This window comes from Centropristis striata, chromosome 12 (assembly GCF_030273125.1).
Source record: "Centropristis striata isolate RG_2023a ecotype Rhode Island chromosome 12, C.striata_1.0, whole genome shotgun sequence".
Taxonomy (NCBI): Eukaryota; Metazoa; Chordata; class Actinopteri; order Perciformes; family Serranidae; genus Centropristis; species Centropristis striata.
Window position 1 is genome coordinate 15,835,822 of NC_081528.1, and position 16,912 is coordinate 15,852,733.

The window sequence follows — 16,912 nt, forward strand, 5'->3', positions numbered from 1 at the left end:
GCTGAGAATGACAACAGAAGCTGTGGGCACAGGGATAGTCACCGCCAAACATGCCAATGTGTATAGCTGCTTCTAGTTCTCACTCAGATTTTTCTGATCATGTTCCAGTATGTGCTGAAACAGCTCCTTTAGGGCAACTCTCTCCTCCAAGACTGTACTGACTATTCTCAATGTACATTGCCACCACGTTGGAGCTACTTGAGGAAAGTGCTGCTGGCAAATATTGTTTAGTAGTTGTGTGTGCTTTGGGTATTTTGAGAAAAATGCAGCTAGTCCGTTGAGGTGGGCAAAGAAGACCTTGCATCCTTTGAGCTTTGAAGCTCCTTGACTCAACTTCAGTCGATGTGCATAGCAGTGTATGAATAAGGCCATAAGGGCCCTCTCTTTAGTTTTAGTCCAGATGACATGACTGGTGGGCCGTCAAAACACTGTGCCACAACTTTATCCAGACACTAACCCTAATCCTAATGCTAAACTTATGCTTTAAACAATGCCATGATTTAGAATGACTGAGATGCTTTAAGAAGAAGAATTATAAGACTTTAAAGAATAGACATCTTTCAATATAGTGCAAATGGGTCAAGAAAGCACTTCAAAAGGAAGAGGGTTTAATCACTTATTCACAATGTTAGAAAAATGTGAGGCTATGGATATGCAGATCTAATTTCAGAAGGTACTTAAGTCATTCCTCAAATAGACCAAGACCCCAACAGTCGATTTCTAGCAGTTTTTTTTTCTCCCAGGATGATTTTGAGCAAAACAGGGGCAGTCATTGTCGAACTTGTTAATCTGTTCGGAAGACAAAGCAAAGATTACGCATCCAGCAGCTTGGTGAGTCTAGGACAATCTGCATGATAATGATAATGTCCACGAGGGGAGAGCAGCAGGGCACAGCAACAGTACTATATTATATATTATATTATTATATATTATATTATATATGTGGCATTAGGTAGATCATATAAAAAGCTACCACAATGACTTGTGTCACATAAAACTTTTACCCATACAATTTAGGGTTAGGTGATAATTCTAGTAGTCCCTGCAACAAATAAGGGATATGCAAATGGTAAAACATGTACACCATTTTGTTCGGTTTAGAAAGAATCGCTGTACTGTAATTCAGCCTTTAAAACCAGGAAAAGACAGCCAAATCACAATATCCTAAATATGAGACAATATCTAGTCTCGTACCATGACGTCATTAAAATGGATATATTGCCCAGCCTTAATACAACTCTATAGTCAAACCCCTTCTACAGTGGAGCTACACATAATTTTGTGACTCTCACCTAAAGGTTGAAACTGAAAATGACCATTTGCTGCCTACTATTGACATGATGGAAGGAAAACACATCTACAACCAAATTACAAAAGTCAACACTGATCCCTGCAAGCAGTTGTTTGGTTATAATGAAAGACCCCTTGTTAGGCGGCTTTCATTGAGCCGCTTTGGTTTGTCACCTGACCTTTAAAGACTCGGACTGTTTCCTTTTCCCACTCTGTTCCTTGGTTCACCCCTGAATTATGACTCATGAAAGCTAAAGGTCGTCGCCTGGAATGCTTGCATTCACAAAGTGGTCTCACTATTCACAAAACTATGTATTATGATCAAATTAGTTTTTTTCAAAGATGCTGTGTCCACTGCCAAATCTACATACCTTGCAAACCTAATCATGTCAGGTGAAGGGAACTGAAGGACTATTTTCCAATGTTAACACCATCCTGTGACCACCTGATTTTCTCCCACCTTTCCGACTTTGAAGGGGTTTCCGTCCCCTTCAAAGTTACTAATGATCTCCTGATGGCAGCTGACTCTGGAGTCTTAACTATACTCACCCTCCTTGACCTTAGTGTAGCCTCTGACACCATCTCTCATATCACCCTCCTTGACAGACTTGCTTCAGTTGGATTCCGGAGAGCCTCCCTCACCCGGTTCAAGTCATATCTCTCGGTCGCACTAAGTCTGTTCAACTCAAAAACTTCTGATCACAGCTCCATGCACTACTGGTGTTCCTCAGGGCTCTGTCTTGGGCCTTTTCCTCTTCATTATCTACCTCGTCCCTCTCGGTCACATCTTCATGAAATCTGGTATTCACTTCCACTGCTATGCTTATGACATCCAGCTCTATCTCTCCTCCAAGCCCAACTCCGACCTTTTACCGTCATCCCTCTCTGACTGTCTCTCTGAAGTTAAATCCTGGTTCACTCATAACTTTCTCAAACTCAATAACAATAAAACTGAAGTTCTCCTTGTGGGCTCCAAATCCACTCTGGCCAAGTTGGATAACTTCACAATAACAATTGACAACTCCATAGTCCCTGGGTGTCATCTTCGACAGCACCTTTTCCTTTGAAGCTCACATCAATAATATCGCTTGGTCAGCATATTTCCACCTGCGCAACATCAACTCAACAGTACCGCCATCCTTGTTAATGCCCCGGTCACCTCCCATATAGTCCCTCCTTTCTGGCCTACCTCTCAAGCTTCTCCATAAACTCCAACTGGCCCAGTTAGGTTCTCCACAGTCTCTTTTTAAATTTTACTTTAGTTCAGTGATTGAAGCACATAAACTAACATGTTGTTTCAGATGTTGACTTGAATCAAACTTAAGGCCAAATAGAAAATGTTTGACTGAAATGTTTCCGTCATTTACATTTCATTTTATTGTAAGCAACGTTGTAGATTCACCATTCATCCATACATCTTTCCATGAGTGTTACATGAATTGTTTGTTTTTAATATTTCAGTATGCCTGCAATGACCCTGCTGTCCTCTGCATAGAGTTTACGGGTCCATGGGAAAAAAGGCCAGCCATCTCAGGGATGAGCTTGCTGTTGCAAATCAAAAAATAAAAGCCCGGGAGGAGCAGCTGGAGGTATTCCAGGCCACTAACAGCTTTGTTCAGGATGGTAAGTGCTTGTGTTGTGATATGTGTGTTATAAAATATTCTCACAGTGATCATTTAATGTGTTTTGAGCCTGGATAGGGCAAAGCTGGAGCCAGCTATATGAATGCAGAGTTTGTCAGTGAGTGAGTCATTTTATTTATGATTGAGGTGAACCATTGGTCAGTTTTTTCCTCAGTGGTTGGTATTCTTAAAAAATGAATAGGATTTTATATGAAAGGCATCGTCATTATTCACTCAAAGGACACATTTCAAAATCAACAATGGATTGGTTTTCTGTGTGCAGACACAGAGATTTTTGTTGTTTAAAAAAGCAGAATAACACCATGTGCACTTTAAATCGATAACATTTTAAAATATAGATGTTTATCTTGGTGATTGAATATATTGAGGTTAGGAGCACTCTGTTATTCATGACTAAGGAGACAGACATAGATGCAGCAGACATATTTGCTTATGTGCTCTGTCTTTTTCTAAGACAAAATGTCAATTAAGTCTAACTTTCTTAAAATAATAATATGTTTTCTGTTCAGATGACATATATTAAAGATCTACTAATGTTTTGCAAATAAATAGGCTGACATTTTTCTTTTGCAGATGTGTTTTATGTGGCAGGATAAATTTGTCCACACTGTAGCATTCTGACTGTGTGAGCTGGGGTAGTATGAATATGTATTTGTTTTATGCCAGGAGAAGGAGAGGAGGAGGAGAAGGAGGAGATTAAGGCAATGGCCCTTTAATTTATTTATTTATTTATTTTTTGTCTAAATTATATTTGAATATTTTGAAAATTAAAAATATTTTCAAAGGCTGTTCATGCCAAAAAATGGCACTGGTTTGGCATTCCCAGTTTACTGGGATGGGGTTCGATTCCCTGCGGTGTCCTGCTGAATGTTTTAGTATTTACAAAAAAGCTCATAATGTGACAACGCTAACTATCTCTAATAACATTCACTGAGTCTTGTAACACTTTCCATTTGTAAAAGTGTGACAATCTGTTGTCATTAGTACTGAATGGCTATATTTATCCTAAAATGCTATGTTTAGAATGTAACTGATTTTTTCTATGTAGAATGCACTGAATTCCAAATAATGGCAGAATATATTTATAATAATATAATATTTCACATTTGTAATAGCTGTAGGTTTCAGTGTGTTCAGCTTTATTAATATTCGATTATATCGTATGCATGTGGAGGATAGAGGTAGAGAGATAAAGAGATGAACAAACAGCAATATTAGCATTCATTTTTTTTGTCTTTGCTGAATTTAAATTAGTATTGTTAATAATACTCATAATAATAATTTATGTTATATGTTATGTTATGTTATGTTATATATGTTTAAACGTTGTTTAAGGAAGCAAGATCACCCAGTATAGTATGCAGTCTATCAATGTAGTGGGAAGCAAGTTTATCAGGAGTAGGTGAATCAATATTTTTGATGTTACAGAGGCAGATGGAACAAGGTGTGTTGGTTTTGGATATTGTTAAGTGGGCACTAAAAGACACAAGCTTATAGTTGGATATGGACAAATTATGCAACACAGAGACGAGGGGTGGTACCGGAGCAGCAGGTGAGATCAAGAATGTGGCCTTTGGCGTGAGTAGGAATGAATTGCTGTAGTTCAAAACTGTCGAGGCAGGATGTGAAATCACTTGTCAGTGGGCTTGTGGTATTAAAATCACCAAGGAGGATAACATGAGGGGATAAGGAGCATAAGACAGTTAAAAATGCAGAAAATCATTTTAAGAAGTCAATGTTAACCTTGGGTTGGCGGTAGATGGTGGTTAAAATAGTGGGGGTTCGCCTGTTAATTTGTAGACTAATGAATTCAAACAAGATATGGGGAGGTACAGTGACAGATGAAACTTTCCACTTCTCGTTATAAAGTATTGTGAGACCACCGCCCCGGCCAGCCACACGGGGTTGACAAATGGAAACAAACCCCAGCAGAGCAGTTTGATTAGATTGTGAGTCATTAGGCTGCTGCCATGACACAGTTAAACAAAAGAAGTAGTACTTATAATCAGTGATTAGATCATAGAGAAGCGGACCTTTGCTGGTGAGGGTTGAAGGTTGGCCCTTATCAGGGAACTTAAACATAGTTGGAGAAAATACATTTTACAAAATCTTGACTAAAACAACCACATTCCATGCAAGTACACTTGAATATCTATGCTATTGTGGTATATTTTCTGTTAATTTTAATTAGAAGTCTTCTGCTATAAGTTAAGGATAGATATCTATGTTGCAGGCCTAGTCTGGTGAGTGTGTAAAAGTCTGCATCAGAAAAGAAAGATATGAATATTCAGGAAAGCTAATTTGCATGTAGGGTTAAATACCGAGACTACACCCAGGGAAACAGAGAATCGGGGACTGGAAATTGATGACGAGATTTTTAGTAGTTCTTAATCTGTACCTAGGCAGTGTATTTCATGTTTGTTAATAAAGAAAATTAAAAGGACATCAACATGCTCTTTGATTCATTCTCCTCACCCAAGAGGCAGTAGTATCATCTACTACACTATTCCTCAATCACATGCACATTACATTATTTGAACATTTTGTTCATTAAAATGTCTTGTTCAGCGTTTGGTTGGACTAACAGACACTCCTCAGCTGTTAATTTTTTCATGTAAGTAACATTAATTTTGTTTTTGTTTTTTGCTAGCCAAAATGAACATCCCAGTTAATACCCCAGTTAATGCTAACATGAATTAGCAGCGGCTTCTCTCAGTCAGGTTACCAGTGTAGATGGTGTTTAGTCAGTGTCGTCAGATCCCTCTCACTCCTCCACAGTCCAAATATGGTCTGCTCCCAGTTTCTGAAAACAAGATGACGACATAATAAAGAAAGATGGCAACGAGTGTACGATGAACTCGATGCTTCAAACTGGCCGTCCACAAACCAACGGGTGACATCACTGTCACTACGTCCATTATTTGTATACAGTCTATGAGTCCAATGCTCTAATCTGCCAGTTTGACAACCATCCTAAAGCTCCTATTTCAGCTGAGAGGGATGAGAATTGAGAATTTAGGATACACAAGAACAAAAGGACCACTAACAACTTTCTTCATTCATTCGAAAGCTTTTTCTTTAGCTTTTCTAAAGTCAGAGAAAGTAGGACAGTATGTCATGTTTATATTTATCGTAATTTCTATCTAGTCATGTGTGGAAGGCTGGTGAGCATCAGGTTTGATATGAGTTCCATTATTTTTTTCCCTTAAATATTTAGACTAATAATTAATTTCAAGTCTTAAAAAGATGCCATGATCATTGGGTTAAATAAATACTATAAATACATTTATACTTCCAGTATTAATGCACATGAACATGTATACATGCATATGGAGCTCCTCAGCTCTGGATTAGCCTGCCAGAGACCTTCAGACAGCCTGAGTCTGTTGATGCTTCAATTCCCCCTTGAGACCCACTTTTTTCCTCTGGATTTTAATTGTGTTTTACCTGTTTTTCCTTTTTACCTGATTAACTTGTTTCATAGTGTTATACTTGTTTCTACTTTACCTTGTTTTATTTCCTTAACACATAAGTCCTGCTCCACTATGGAATCAACACAGTCATGGATGGACAGTCATAGATGTCGGCACAACTAAAAAATGTATTGTGCATAATAACATAAATGATGCCATACATCATGGAAAAAAAACACAAGTGGAGTTCCTCTGAAAAATGTATATATAAATTCAATTTTACTCCAATGAAAAAAAAAAACACTTTTTAAAGTACCAACAAGTGTCATGAATATTGGGCGGAAAAGGGTCTCCACATGTTAAACATATTGAACTATCTACATTTTTACAACAATTACAATTCTTGCAACGTCTCTTGTCCACTCCCCTCCGCTCTGCTCAGGGGTTCACTTAAAGTGCTTTACACTACAGACTGCACTCATTCACCCATTGACACTGGTGGCAGAGGCTACCCTAAATGACCAGAATGCTTAACAGCTGAACGCAGCATCGAGAGCAGTTTAGGTTTCAGTATCTTGCCTAAAGATACTTCAACATGTAGGCTGCCATGGTCAGGGAACCACCGACCTTCCGATCAGTGGGCAACTGCTCTACCAATTGAGCCACAGCCGCCCATAACCCTGCAGTGCTGTCTGATTTTAGGTCAATAATACGATAGATAATAAAATATTTGACAATAATGCCTGTTTTTACAGTGTCTGTATACGATTAAGAGTTAGAAATAGTGTGCAGTCTTTATAAATATTTGTACTACAGTTCACACATGTGCAGACACAAACAGCCACGAAAGCCTACTGTCAGCTAATCTTACTTCATGTGATGCTCCAGAGGAAATTTCTCTAACATAATTTCTCTAACATATTTTCACCCTTTCCTCCATCCTCACATTGTTTCCTGCATCTTTCCATTTCTAACATTTAATCAAAATTGCAGAAACGGACAAAATAATTATTATTTTATTTCTAACAATACTATTTCATAATCTTAGTGTGTGGTGTTGGCCTATAGGTTCAACACATTCTTATCCCATGTCGTCCAATACCGACGCTCCATCACATCTCCAATTATTTGGAGAATGCAGTTTGATTAAAGCAGCTTGGTTAAAAATAAAAAATAAATTGTAATTGACAACTTAATTGCACCCCAAGGACCCATCTTAACCCTATGGTCTTGCCGTTGATGGCATAACCTTGATGGGGAAAAAAATGGTCTTAATTGGGATCAGTAGGTGTTGAGGTACTAATGTGAGAACTTCAGTATCAGTTAGTAATTGTTGAGACACTGGTGTTGATCAATATTGACTAATTCTATACTAACCATGTATACTTTAATTTTTATATATTTTATATGTAAAATTAAAGTATACATGGTTAGTATAGTATAGTAGTCATATTTTGACTATTTTTGCATATAGTTTACAAGAAATGAACACACTTTTGTGTTATACTGACAGTAACGGTTGTAACCAAGCCTCTCTTTAGACCCCTTGTGTTTCTTATGTTTTTCCAACTCCTTCTTGTTTCCAGCATTCCCTGTCTGTCTCTTTCTGCTCAACCTGCACACCTTCTATGAATCAGCTCATCAGCCCTGCAGTATATCTACCCCAGTTCTTCAGCCATTTGTCAAATTGAATTGTGGGAGAAGACTTTTCTGGGCCAGAAGAGATTTCTAAATTGTACAGATAACAAGAGGGGAGAGGCAGAGTGGCAGAGGAAGGTGACTGAAACTGTGAGCTCTGGTATGACACAGTTACTTGAATGAAACATGATGACACTGATAAATCCAGACAAACCAATGACTAAAACATCATGAATCCCTGCATTCTAAAATCTGGCCTGGCGTCTCATCTCATCTGGCTGCTGTTCCACATACTGACTAAAGCTATGCATGACTCCAATGCAACAGAGAGTCCATGTTACCAGGCTGATGCATAATCAATAGGACAAGCACTCTCCAAATAGGGCTTTAACTTTTATTGAGCTTGCTGAAGAATGAGTGCCCCGCTCTGTATACATGCACTGCTCTGCTCTCTCAGACCTAACTGCATTTTGTCTGAGATTCAGGCATCTTTTAGTGCTGACTTCTGCTCACTGTGATGGAAGTCGTGGGTAAGGGAGTGTAACGGGCCACAATCAATACATGACAGAGGTCTTAAAAAAGAGAAATCAATCTGCTGTGCCTCTTAAAGTGAACAGGCGAAAGAGAAGTCAAAGATGCTGATTAAAATAACCTGAGAACAGTGTTGTGTCATTTCTCTTTCGTGTATTATTTGGTGAAAATGCAACATCCATCTTAATGTAGTTCTAATCTTGGATTATTAAATTGTGGGCAGAATTTCCATCCAACAAATATATGTAGCCCCAACTCAAAACAAGCGCATCGATGCAATATAATGTATTTGAGTTAATGTAACTCAATTTTTTACATTTGGTTGAACTCAAATTAAAAACATGTATGTATTGTATTTAAATTGAGTTATCTCAACTAATTTATGTCAAGGAGTGCTAAAATAAAGAAATTGTGTTCATTCAACCTAAAAACATAGAAATGAAAATCAAAGATGAATTAATGTGGACATGAGACCATACCTGGTTGAGGTGCTTTTATTTATAAGCATTTGAAACTCAACAGATAAACAATGCAGTTTACAGATTTTAGAAACCTTAAAATGTAATCTGTAAGGTCAATAACATTCCTTCAGCACCTTAAAACACATATGGCAGTTACATACAGGAAGTTACATTAAAACACACTTTTTGGCAGCCAGTGGAGCCACATTTTGAAATCTTACCAAACCGAACCCAAAAACAAAAACAAGTCCCCAGTCCAAGTGTTACTTTTCACCTGTTCATCTTTTACATGAACAGCTTGATTTTCAGTTGCTGTATTTTGGTGTTTAGCCGGTGTGCATCCAGATTCATCAGGATTTTTTGGACAAACTCAAAAGTGTATTTCAGGTTCTCTGGAAAACTAAGATCCAGCGCATAAATAAGCCCAAAGAGTGAGATGAAAGCCCTTATGGCACTTCCTACATTGGTGAAGACTTTCACGCCTTCAATGATGACCCACACGTCATCTGGCTCCCCAAACTCATGGCTTCGGACTGTGTGAATGCCCATAACTGTAGTGACAATGTCATTCTCGGCATCCTCAACAGCAGATGGCTGAAAAACAGAAACACATAACAATCATTTAACATAAAAAATATACTATTTATTTGCACAGATCATAAACATAACCCTCCCACAGAATTTGAAATATTGATGAATACAGTGAATATTGCAGAGATCCATGCTAGGGTTGCCGCTGTGTGTATTTCCCAAAATGTAATGCAGTTGTAACAACACTGGTGTTACCGAATACAACGACAAAAAAACAAAAACAAAACCAAAAAGTCTACACCACACATTTCAAGAAAGGTACGTGTCAGCTCTGTAGAGTGCTTCCTATGATCTTTAACGTTAGATCTTTACATCCTACAATTACTTTTTGAACAAAACTAATGCTTAGCGTGTGTCATTTACTGCTGAGGTGCACTTTGAGGTGTGTTGCTGTTGCCACGTCATTTTACTGGGGCTTCAGCCCCAAACTTTTGAGTAAAGCTCCAGATATATTTTGGGTGTAGCTTCCACAGTGGACATGTTCCCCTCACTTTAAAATGAGTTCAATTGTATTTTTAACTGCAGTTATCATCATCATGTACAGTGTGCATTTTTTCTTTATTTATATAGACTGAGAAATATTTTATGCACGCTAAAACAATTTAAAGTGTCATAACATTGCAAAATACACATGGAACAAATAGCTTGTGTACATAAAAATAAGAAATTTGACTTCATTAGCTTCCATGTCATATGACCTCAAATTATTCCAGAAAATAGTCCTCAGGACACAGCTCTTTAAATTTGATTTTTTTTGCATATTCTATTTTATATCAATATTTTTACAGAAAATGCATCTGTTTTTCTTCAAAAGCTTCCAGTTTGTGTGTTCTAGCCTCTTAATTTCTCAAAAACACTAGATTGATGCATTTAACTTTGAGTCAAATTTTCTTCCAGAAGACCCCCCGACCCCCCTAGAAGGTCCGGCGTCCCCCCCACAGTCTCTCAAAACCTTATGGGAAACACTGCAATATGTGGGGAATTAACTTGAAAAACACTTCCCTGTACTACATGGGAAACACTGACACATACCAGGTATTCCTTGAAGAGAGAGTCTGGATCCTCATTGAGGTATATGATCAGGCTTTTGAGGACACACTCCCTCCTGATATTGATGTTGTCACACTAAAACACAGGCCATAAAACAGGAGGACATTCAGCCAAATGTGGGTGCAATGGTGGAACAACAATTAGAGCAGATTGTGTAAGAGCAGAGGGTCTTATCTATCAAGGTACCACTATGAAGGACACCAACACCCTAAAAAATGACCCCAACACACTTACAACTCAGCTATGCTTGTTTATATAATGGCATTTAGGTTCTATCTTAATAACAAAATGGTGTTCTTTGCATTTTCACTAACCTCATCTTTGATTGCCAGGATCCTTTTTATCTTCTGTCCCTTTACTTCTTCTGTGCTCTCGAAAATTTGGAAGAGTTTCTCTGAACTGATCCACAGGAACTGCACTGTATAAGTGCAATACATTATCAGCAAAGGTGTAATGTTATCCCAGCAATAAACAAACATAAACGGTAAAATACACAAAGCTGGGCGTGTTAACAAATAATAAACTTGCTGCACAGTAAAGAAACATCTAAATTCTCACCTTAATGCTCACATAACGGAAAGTAAAACATGCTAATTCTCCCGGCTCAACTGATAGTCGGTCACTATTTTGAACCAGGCGCAGGCACTGTGCATGTCCGTACATGTCCATGGTCGTGCCCTCCGCCACGTTCACGCCCGGGAACACACAAATTGGCTTTTGAACTTTAAGTCCATAAAAGACCCTTAAAAAACTATATAAATCTAGTAAAAAGGTAAACTGTGAAATACTATGTGCTTATGTCAATGCCAGAGTTAGCATTTAGTATGTAGGCCAATTAGTAGCCTAGCTAAAAGCTGAAATAAACATATAATATAATAACATCTAAGAAGGGCTTGAATCGTTTTTTTGAGTGTACAGTAAATATGTAGATCCATTAAACAGCCAGCTGCAAGATATCTGAACTCGTCAGCTAGCTAAGTTTAGCAAGAATCAAAACAGAAAACAGGGTCTGAGATCTCCCTCCAGAGATAAGAGGTTTTTGATTTGTAAACACAAAGTTTACTACAACAGCAGTCAGCTCAGAGACCACAACAGAAGGTCTCTCAACTGATTTAAATGCAATAGGAACCAGCAAGCAACTTCACTTGAAAGACAGTGTAGAGGACACAGGTATGCCAAAAAATGTTCATTTGGATACATGAATTGAAAAAAAAATCTGCCAACATTTTCTTGATTTCAGCCCCCTCAAAATGGAGGTTCCCTTTTATCACGCCAAACAAAGAAACCCCATCCCCATGGCTTTAGGTGGATTTACATATACATGAGGTGTGAACCTCTCATTGGATATAGAGTTATTGTTCTGTACTACTGTTGTGGTGTTTTTTTAGCCATACCATTTAAAATGAAATGTTGGTCTTGTTGACACCGAAATAGATGTAGGAATTTCGAATTGTTTAATGCAAGATAGAGATGGACTTTCTGAGTAGGAGGGTAGGGGGATGGGATGAAATGCGAGATGGAGAGGATGAGCGGATGAGAGAAGAGGGGAAGAAGGGGGATGGGTCGAGGGGATAAGGGGGTGAGGGTTGAGGGGGATGAAGGGGTTGATTGGGGATCGTAAAGAGGTACGATGGACCAGGATCTGCTTTGGAAAGTCAGGCTCCTTGGCCTGCTAGGTGAATTAGGGAAAGGGCATGGTTGAGTATTGCAAGGAAAAATCTAGACTGGGAGTAGAAGCCGTTGTCCCCAAACTACAGAGCCAGGTCAAGGATGTGTGACAAATAGTCATCTATATGCGATGCAGATCTGTGATGAGCGAGTGGGGAGTGGCTCTTTGAGTGCGATTGGGCCGATAGAAGTAAGCAGTTCTCTTGTAATGTGGGGTCCCATGTGTGAGGGTTTAGGAGCTGAGCGAGGTCAGTGTAGTTACTCTAGTCACTAGAATCTGTTGCCTGAGTGAGAGTGGCACGGAGGAAGGACGAGCAGGAGCGTCTGGGTGCTCTGGGGGCTATGCAGTGGCTAAGTTGAAGTTATAGGGCTGCAGGATGAGGCAGGGGAAAACGTTGGGTCTGGCTGTGGAGAAAAAGGTTTCAATATGGTTAGGATAAACCGTATGGTTAAAGACATTTTGGTGATGGGTTAACGTAGGGTAGGGAGGGGGAAAGGGGGGAGGAAAAGCACCCGCAGTAGTAAATGGGAGTATTTTGGTTTCTGTTGCCACTCTGGTTTGCTATATTGGGAGTGACCAGTTGGCCGTGGGGTAGCATATTAGGTGGAGCTAAGGTTATTGGAGGTGGTTGAACAGGAAAGTTGGGATTAAGAGAAGAGGGAAGAGTGCTGGGATGGAGGGATGCATGAACTCGGGTTGATTGTGTTGGTGTTAATGTGGAGAGAGAAAAGAGTGGCTGAATGGAGGTTGCTTGGACTGGAATTTGTCCTTTGGCTTGCTGTACGGGCTGCTGTGTGGAGCAAAGTGACATCATCGGCATTGCAGCGGACGCTCTCCTGAGCGTGAATTGTGTTTTACCTGTTTTTCCTTTTTACCTGATTAACTTGTTTCATAGTGTTATGCTTGTTTCTACTTTACCTTGTTTTATTTCCTTAACACATAAGTCCTGCACCACTATGGAATCAGCACAGTCATGGATGGACAGTCATAGATGTCGGCACAACTAAAAAATGTATTGTGCATAATAACATAACCATGGAAAAAAAAACACGTGGAGTTCCTCTGAAAAAAACAACAACCACTTTTTAAAGTACCAACAAGTGTCATGAATGTTGGGCGGAAAAGGGTCTCCACATGTTATACATATTGAACTATCTGCATTTTTACAACAATTACAATTTTTGCAACATCTCTTGTCCACTCCCCTCTGCTCTGTGTAAACAAATGGTAATGGACCTGCACTTATATAGCTTTTCTAGTCGCTTTGCGACCACTCAAAGTGCTTTACACTACAGACTGCACTCATTCACCCATTCACACTGGTGGCAAGGGCTACCCTAAATGACCAGAATGATTAACAGCTGAACGCAGCATCGAGAGCAGTTTAGGTTTCAGTATCTTGCCTAAAGATACTTCGACATGTAGGCTGCCATGGTCAGGGAACCACCAACCTTCCGATTAGTGGGCAACTGCTCTACCATTCAAGCCACAGCCGCCCATAACCCTGCAGTGCTGTCTAATTTTAGGTTAATCATACGATAGATAATAAAATATGTGACAATAATGCCTGTTTTTACAGTTTCTGTATACGATTAAGAGTGAGAAATAGTGTGCAGTCTTTATAAATATTTGTACTACAGTTCACACATGTGCAGACACAAACAGCCACGAAAGCCTACTGTCAGCTAATCTTACTTCATGTGATGCTCCAGAGGAAATTTCTCTAACATAATTTCTCTAACATATTTTCACCCTTTCCTCCATCCTCACATTGTTTCCTGCATCTTTCCATCTCTAACATTTAATCAAAATTGCAGAAACCGACAAAATAATTATTATTTTATTTCTAACAATACTATTTCATAATCCTAGTGTGTGCTGTTGGCCTATAGGTTCAACACATTCTTATCCCATGTCCCCCAATACCGATGCTCCATCACATCTCCAACTACTTGGAGAGTGCAGTTTGATTAAAGCAGCTTGGTTAAAAATAAAAAATAAATTGTAATTGACAACTTAATTGCACCCCAAGGATCATCATCGGCATTGCAGCGGACGCTCTCCTGAGAACCTGGATGTGCTGTGGAGGTTCGATGTTGGATGCGACAAAGTCGTAGACGGTTTTAAAAAGTTTTGCCTTCCTATCGGACTGTTGGAATGGGATGTTGCGTTCCATGAGGGCCTTCGTTAAACCGGCTACAGCCCAGAGGGATATGTTGGAGGACGGGAGACGTTCAGAGTGACGGCGTGCTGAGTGAGAACAGTGATCATGGCTGCTGGCGTGCAAGTGGGTGGATCTCGAGTGGGATGGAAGTGAGTGCGAAGGAGAGGTGGCATCTCTCCAACGTCGCAGGCGGGTTCTACCACTGGAGCCTCTTGGAGGCGAAGAGCCGGCTGCGGTGGCAGGTTTGCTGGGAGGCAAAAGCCACGGGAGCAGGGGAATGTGGACCCTTTGCTGCAAGTGGGGTTGCTAGTAAGACCTGGTGATCGAGAGGACTCTTCATCTCTGGGAGTCAGCAGTATCACATCAAACTGCTCGCTGTCCAAAGGATAGATGAGAATCTCCTGATCCATGATGAGGGTAAGTGTTATTGTGGTGCAGAACTCATCTGGCACGTGATATGACAAACGGAGACCAAGAGGATGGGAACAGATGAGGTTTGCATAAGAATACTGGTGCCAGAAATTGGATGTGTTTAAGGCGTGGTCCTTGTTTCTGAACTTAGTTATAAAACTTCATCTTTTGTTCTCCCAAGAACAAAAGGGCTCTGCCTTTTTGATTTCATGCTGCTTCTTTATCCATCCTAATGGTCGGCCATTTTGTTACAAGCATACATAATCTCGTCTTCCACATTCTCACTATAAATGCTCTTTAGATTAGTTATTGTGTATTTTTGTTTGATTTATGTATTTAGAATAAATACCCTTTTGCAATATACATGCTGTACATTTAATGTTGTACACTATGACATGCTAGCCTCTTCTATGAAAATTATTCCAAACTTCTTCAACCACTACTTAATATTATGTTAATTTGATTATTATTATGTTAATTATGAATCAGTGTTCCAAATTGATAGTTTTGTAACTTTATGAGGTTTAGATGAATTGGCTATATTTTCTCTCTACAGAATGGTGCCCCCATTTCGAGGTGACTTGAGTAAATCAAGTCAGTATATCTGTAACCAGATACCCCTACAACAGCAGCGACCAGTCGGCCAGTTGGTAGACCCTACATGTCGAAGTATCCTTGGGCAAGATACTGCACCCCAAATTATGGTGCTGCGTACATCGGTGTGATGCAGGTGGCACTATGTAGGGTAACCTTGGCCTCCCGTGTGAATAAGTGAATAAGCGATGTCTGTAGTGTCAAGCACTTTGAGTGGTCAAAATGATTAGAAAAGCACTACATTTACCATTTACCAAATACAGGACAGCTGGGCTCAACCAAGTAGCAACTATCCAGCAGTTTTTCTGCACTTTCTTCACAATCCCATTCATGGTCTGGTAGTGTACTAGGCATAAACTAAGATAGCAGCAAACAAAGGCTAAGTACAAGATTTTTTAACCACATTCTTTAACCTGTGATTTTGACCTGATGATTTGGTTCAATGTGTGTTGTTAAGTATTATTGCTGTGATACCTGTGCAGCTTATTGGTGTTAGGCCTTACCACTTGAAGTTGAATCAAATCAAAATCAAATCAAAATTACTTTATTCATCTGTTTCTGAAATTCAGTTAGTCTGGTAGAATCTATTGAAGAATGAGACAGCCCGATGGCTGTAGGAGAGAAGGATCTTTTGTATCTCTCTGTCCTACAATGGAAAGAGAGACACAAGGTTGTGCATGCAATTTAACCAGCAACTAATTATTTCTTATCTGGCACATTAAATCACATACAATATACTATAATTTGGATTCTGACACAGACATACACCTCTAAGGAGGAACTCAAAGACCTTGCCCTCTCCACAATCCTTGTTTTGGATAACTTTGGCGGCCATCTTTTCCTTAAAGCAAACACACACACTTTTTGGAATATGCATGCTCTCAATTTGATGTTGTACATGAGTGACTTTCAGTTAGTTCCAAATTGATAGTTTAGTGACTTTATGAGACACCACGATGCATACTATTTAAAAGGTAATGGATGTAAATACAGTGGTTGCACATTGGTAGTCTCCTATTTAGTAATGAGAAACAGCAAAATGATGAAAATTTAGATTTCTATAGGGACTGATTATATACAACACATGTATATAGCATTCTGGTGATGATTTCAACAAGTGAAATCCCATGCAAACTGTAAATCAAAACCTACTCTAGATGTACCTATGGCAGGACTCCAATATAAATCATCTTTATGCTTAAAGGCTCACTGCTTTTGCAAAGTTGCAATAGTGGAAAAAAAAAGTGGCAACATACCATGATTACCTAGATCCGTGGGTAATATTGTGAAAATAATAAGCAGTTGGCTCCTGTACTATGTATATATGTAAATAGGAAGTAGTTGAGTAGAGCAGCTACATCTCTGCTTCTCTAGGTATAGTTATTGATATTCTGAGAAATACAAACTGGGACAACATTCATTCATTACCCTTAACCGATTATCCCTGCTCGGGTTGC

The 16,912-nt window shown here is 39.3% G+C and overlaps 1 protein-coding gene across 1 annotated transcript; it reads right to left on the minus strand.

Annotated features, from left to right (window-relative positions):
- Positions 1 to 9,013: 9,013 nt before the first annotated feature.
- Positions 9,014 to 14,462, minus strand: LOC131982234 (uncharacterized). The gene is made up of 4 exons (XM_059346831.1): positions 14,313 to 14,462; positions 10,932 to 11,030; positions 10,600 to 10,692; positions 9,014 to 9,570 (listed from the first exon to the last, which is right to left on the minus strand). The coding sequence occupies exons 1-4, from the start codon at positions 14,460 to 14,462 to the stop codon at positions 9,262 to 9,264; spliced, it is 651 nt and encodes a 216-aa protein (XP_059202814.1). The 3' UTR covers positions 9,014 to 9,261.
- Between the last annotated feature and the right edge of the window lie 2,450 nt (positions 14,463 to 16,912).

Excerpts from the sequence above, each read along its gene's own strand:
- LOC131982234 (XM_059346831.1), bottom strand. The coding sequence starts at position 14,462 with ATGGAACGCAACATCCCATTCCAACAGTCCGATAGGAAGGCAAAACTT. Across the intron at positions 11,031-14,312 it reads TGCCGATGATGATCCTTGGG|TTCCTGTGGATCAGTTCAGA; the intron begins GTGCAATTAAGT and ends TATACAGTGCAG. Across the intron at positions 9,571-10,599 it reads CTCTCTTCAAGGAATACCTG|CCATCTGCTGTTGAGGATGC; the intron begins GTATGTGTCAGT and ends TCTGTTTTTCAG.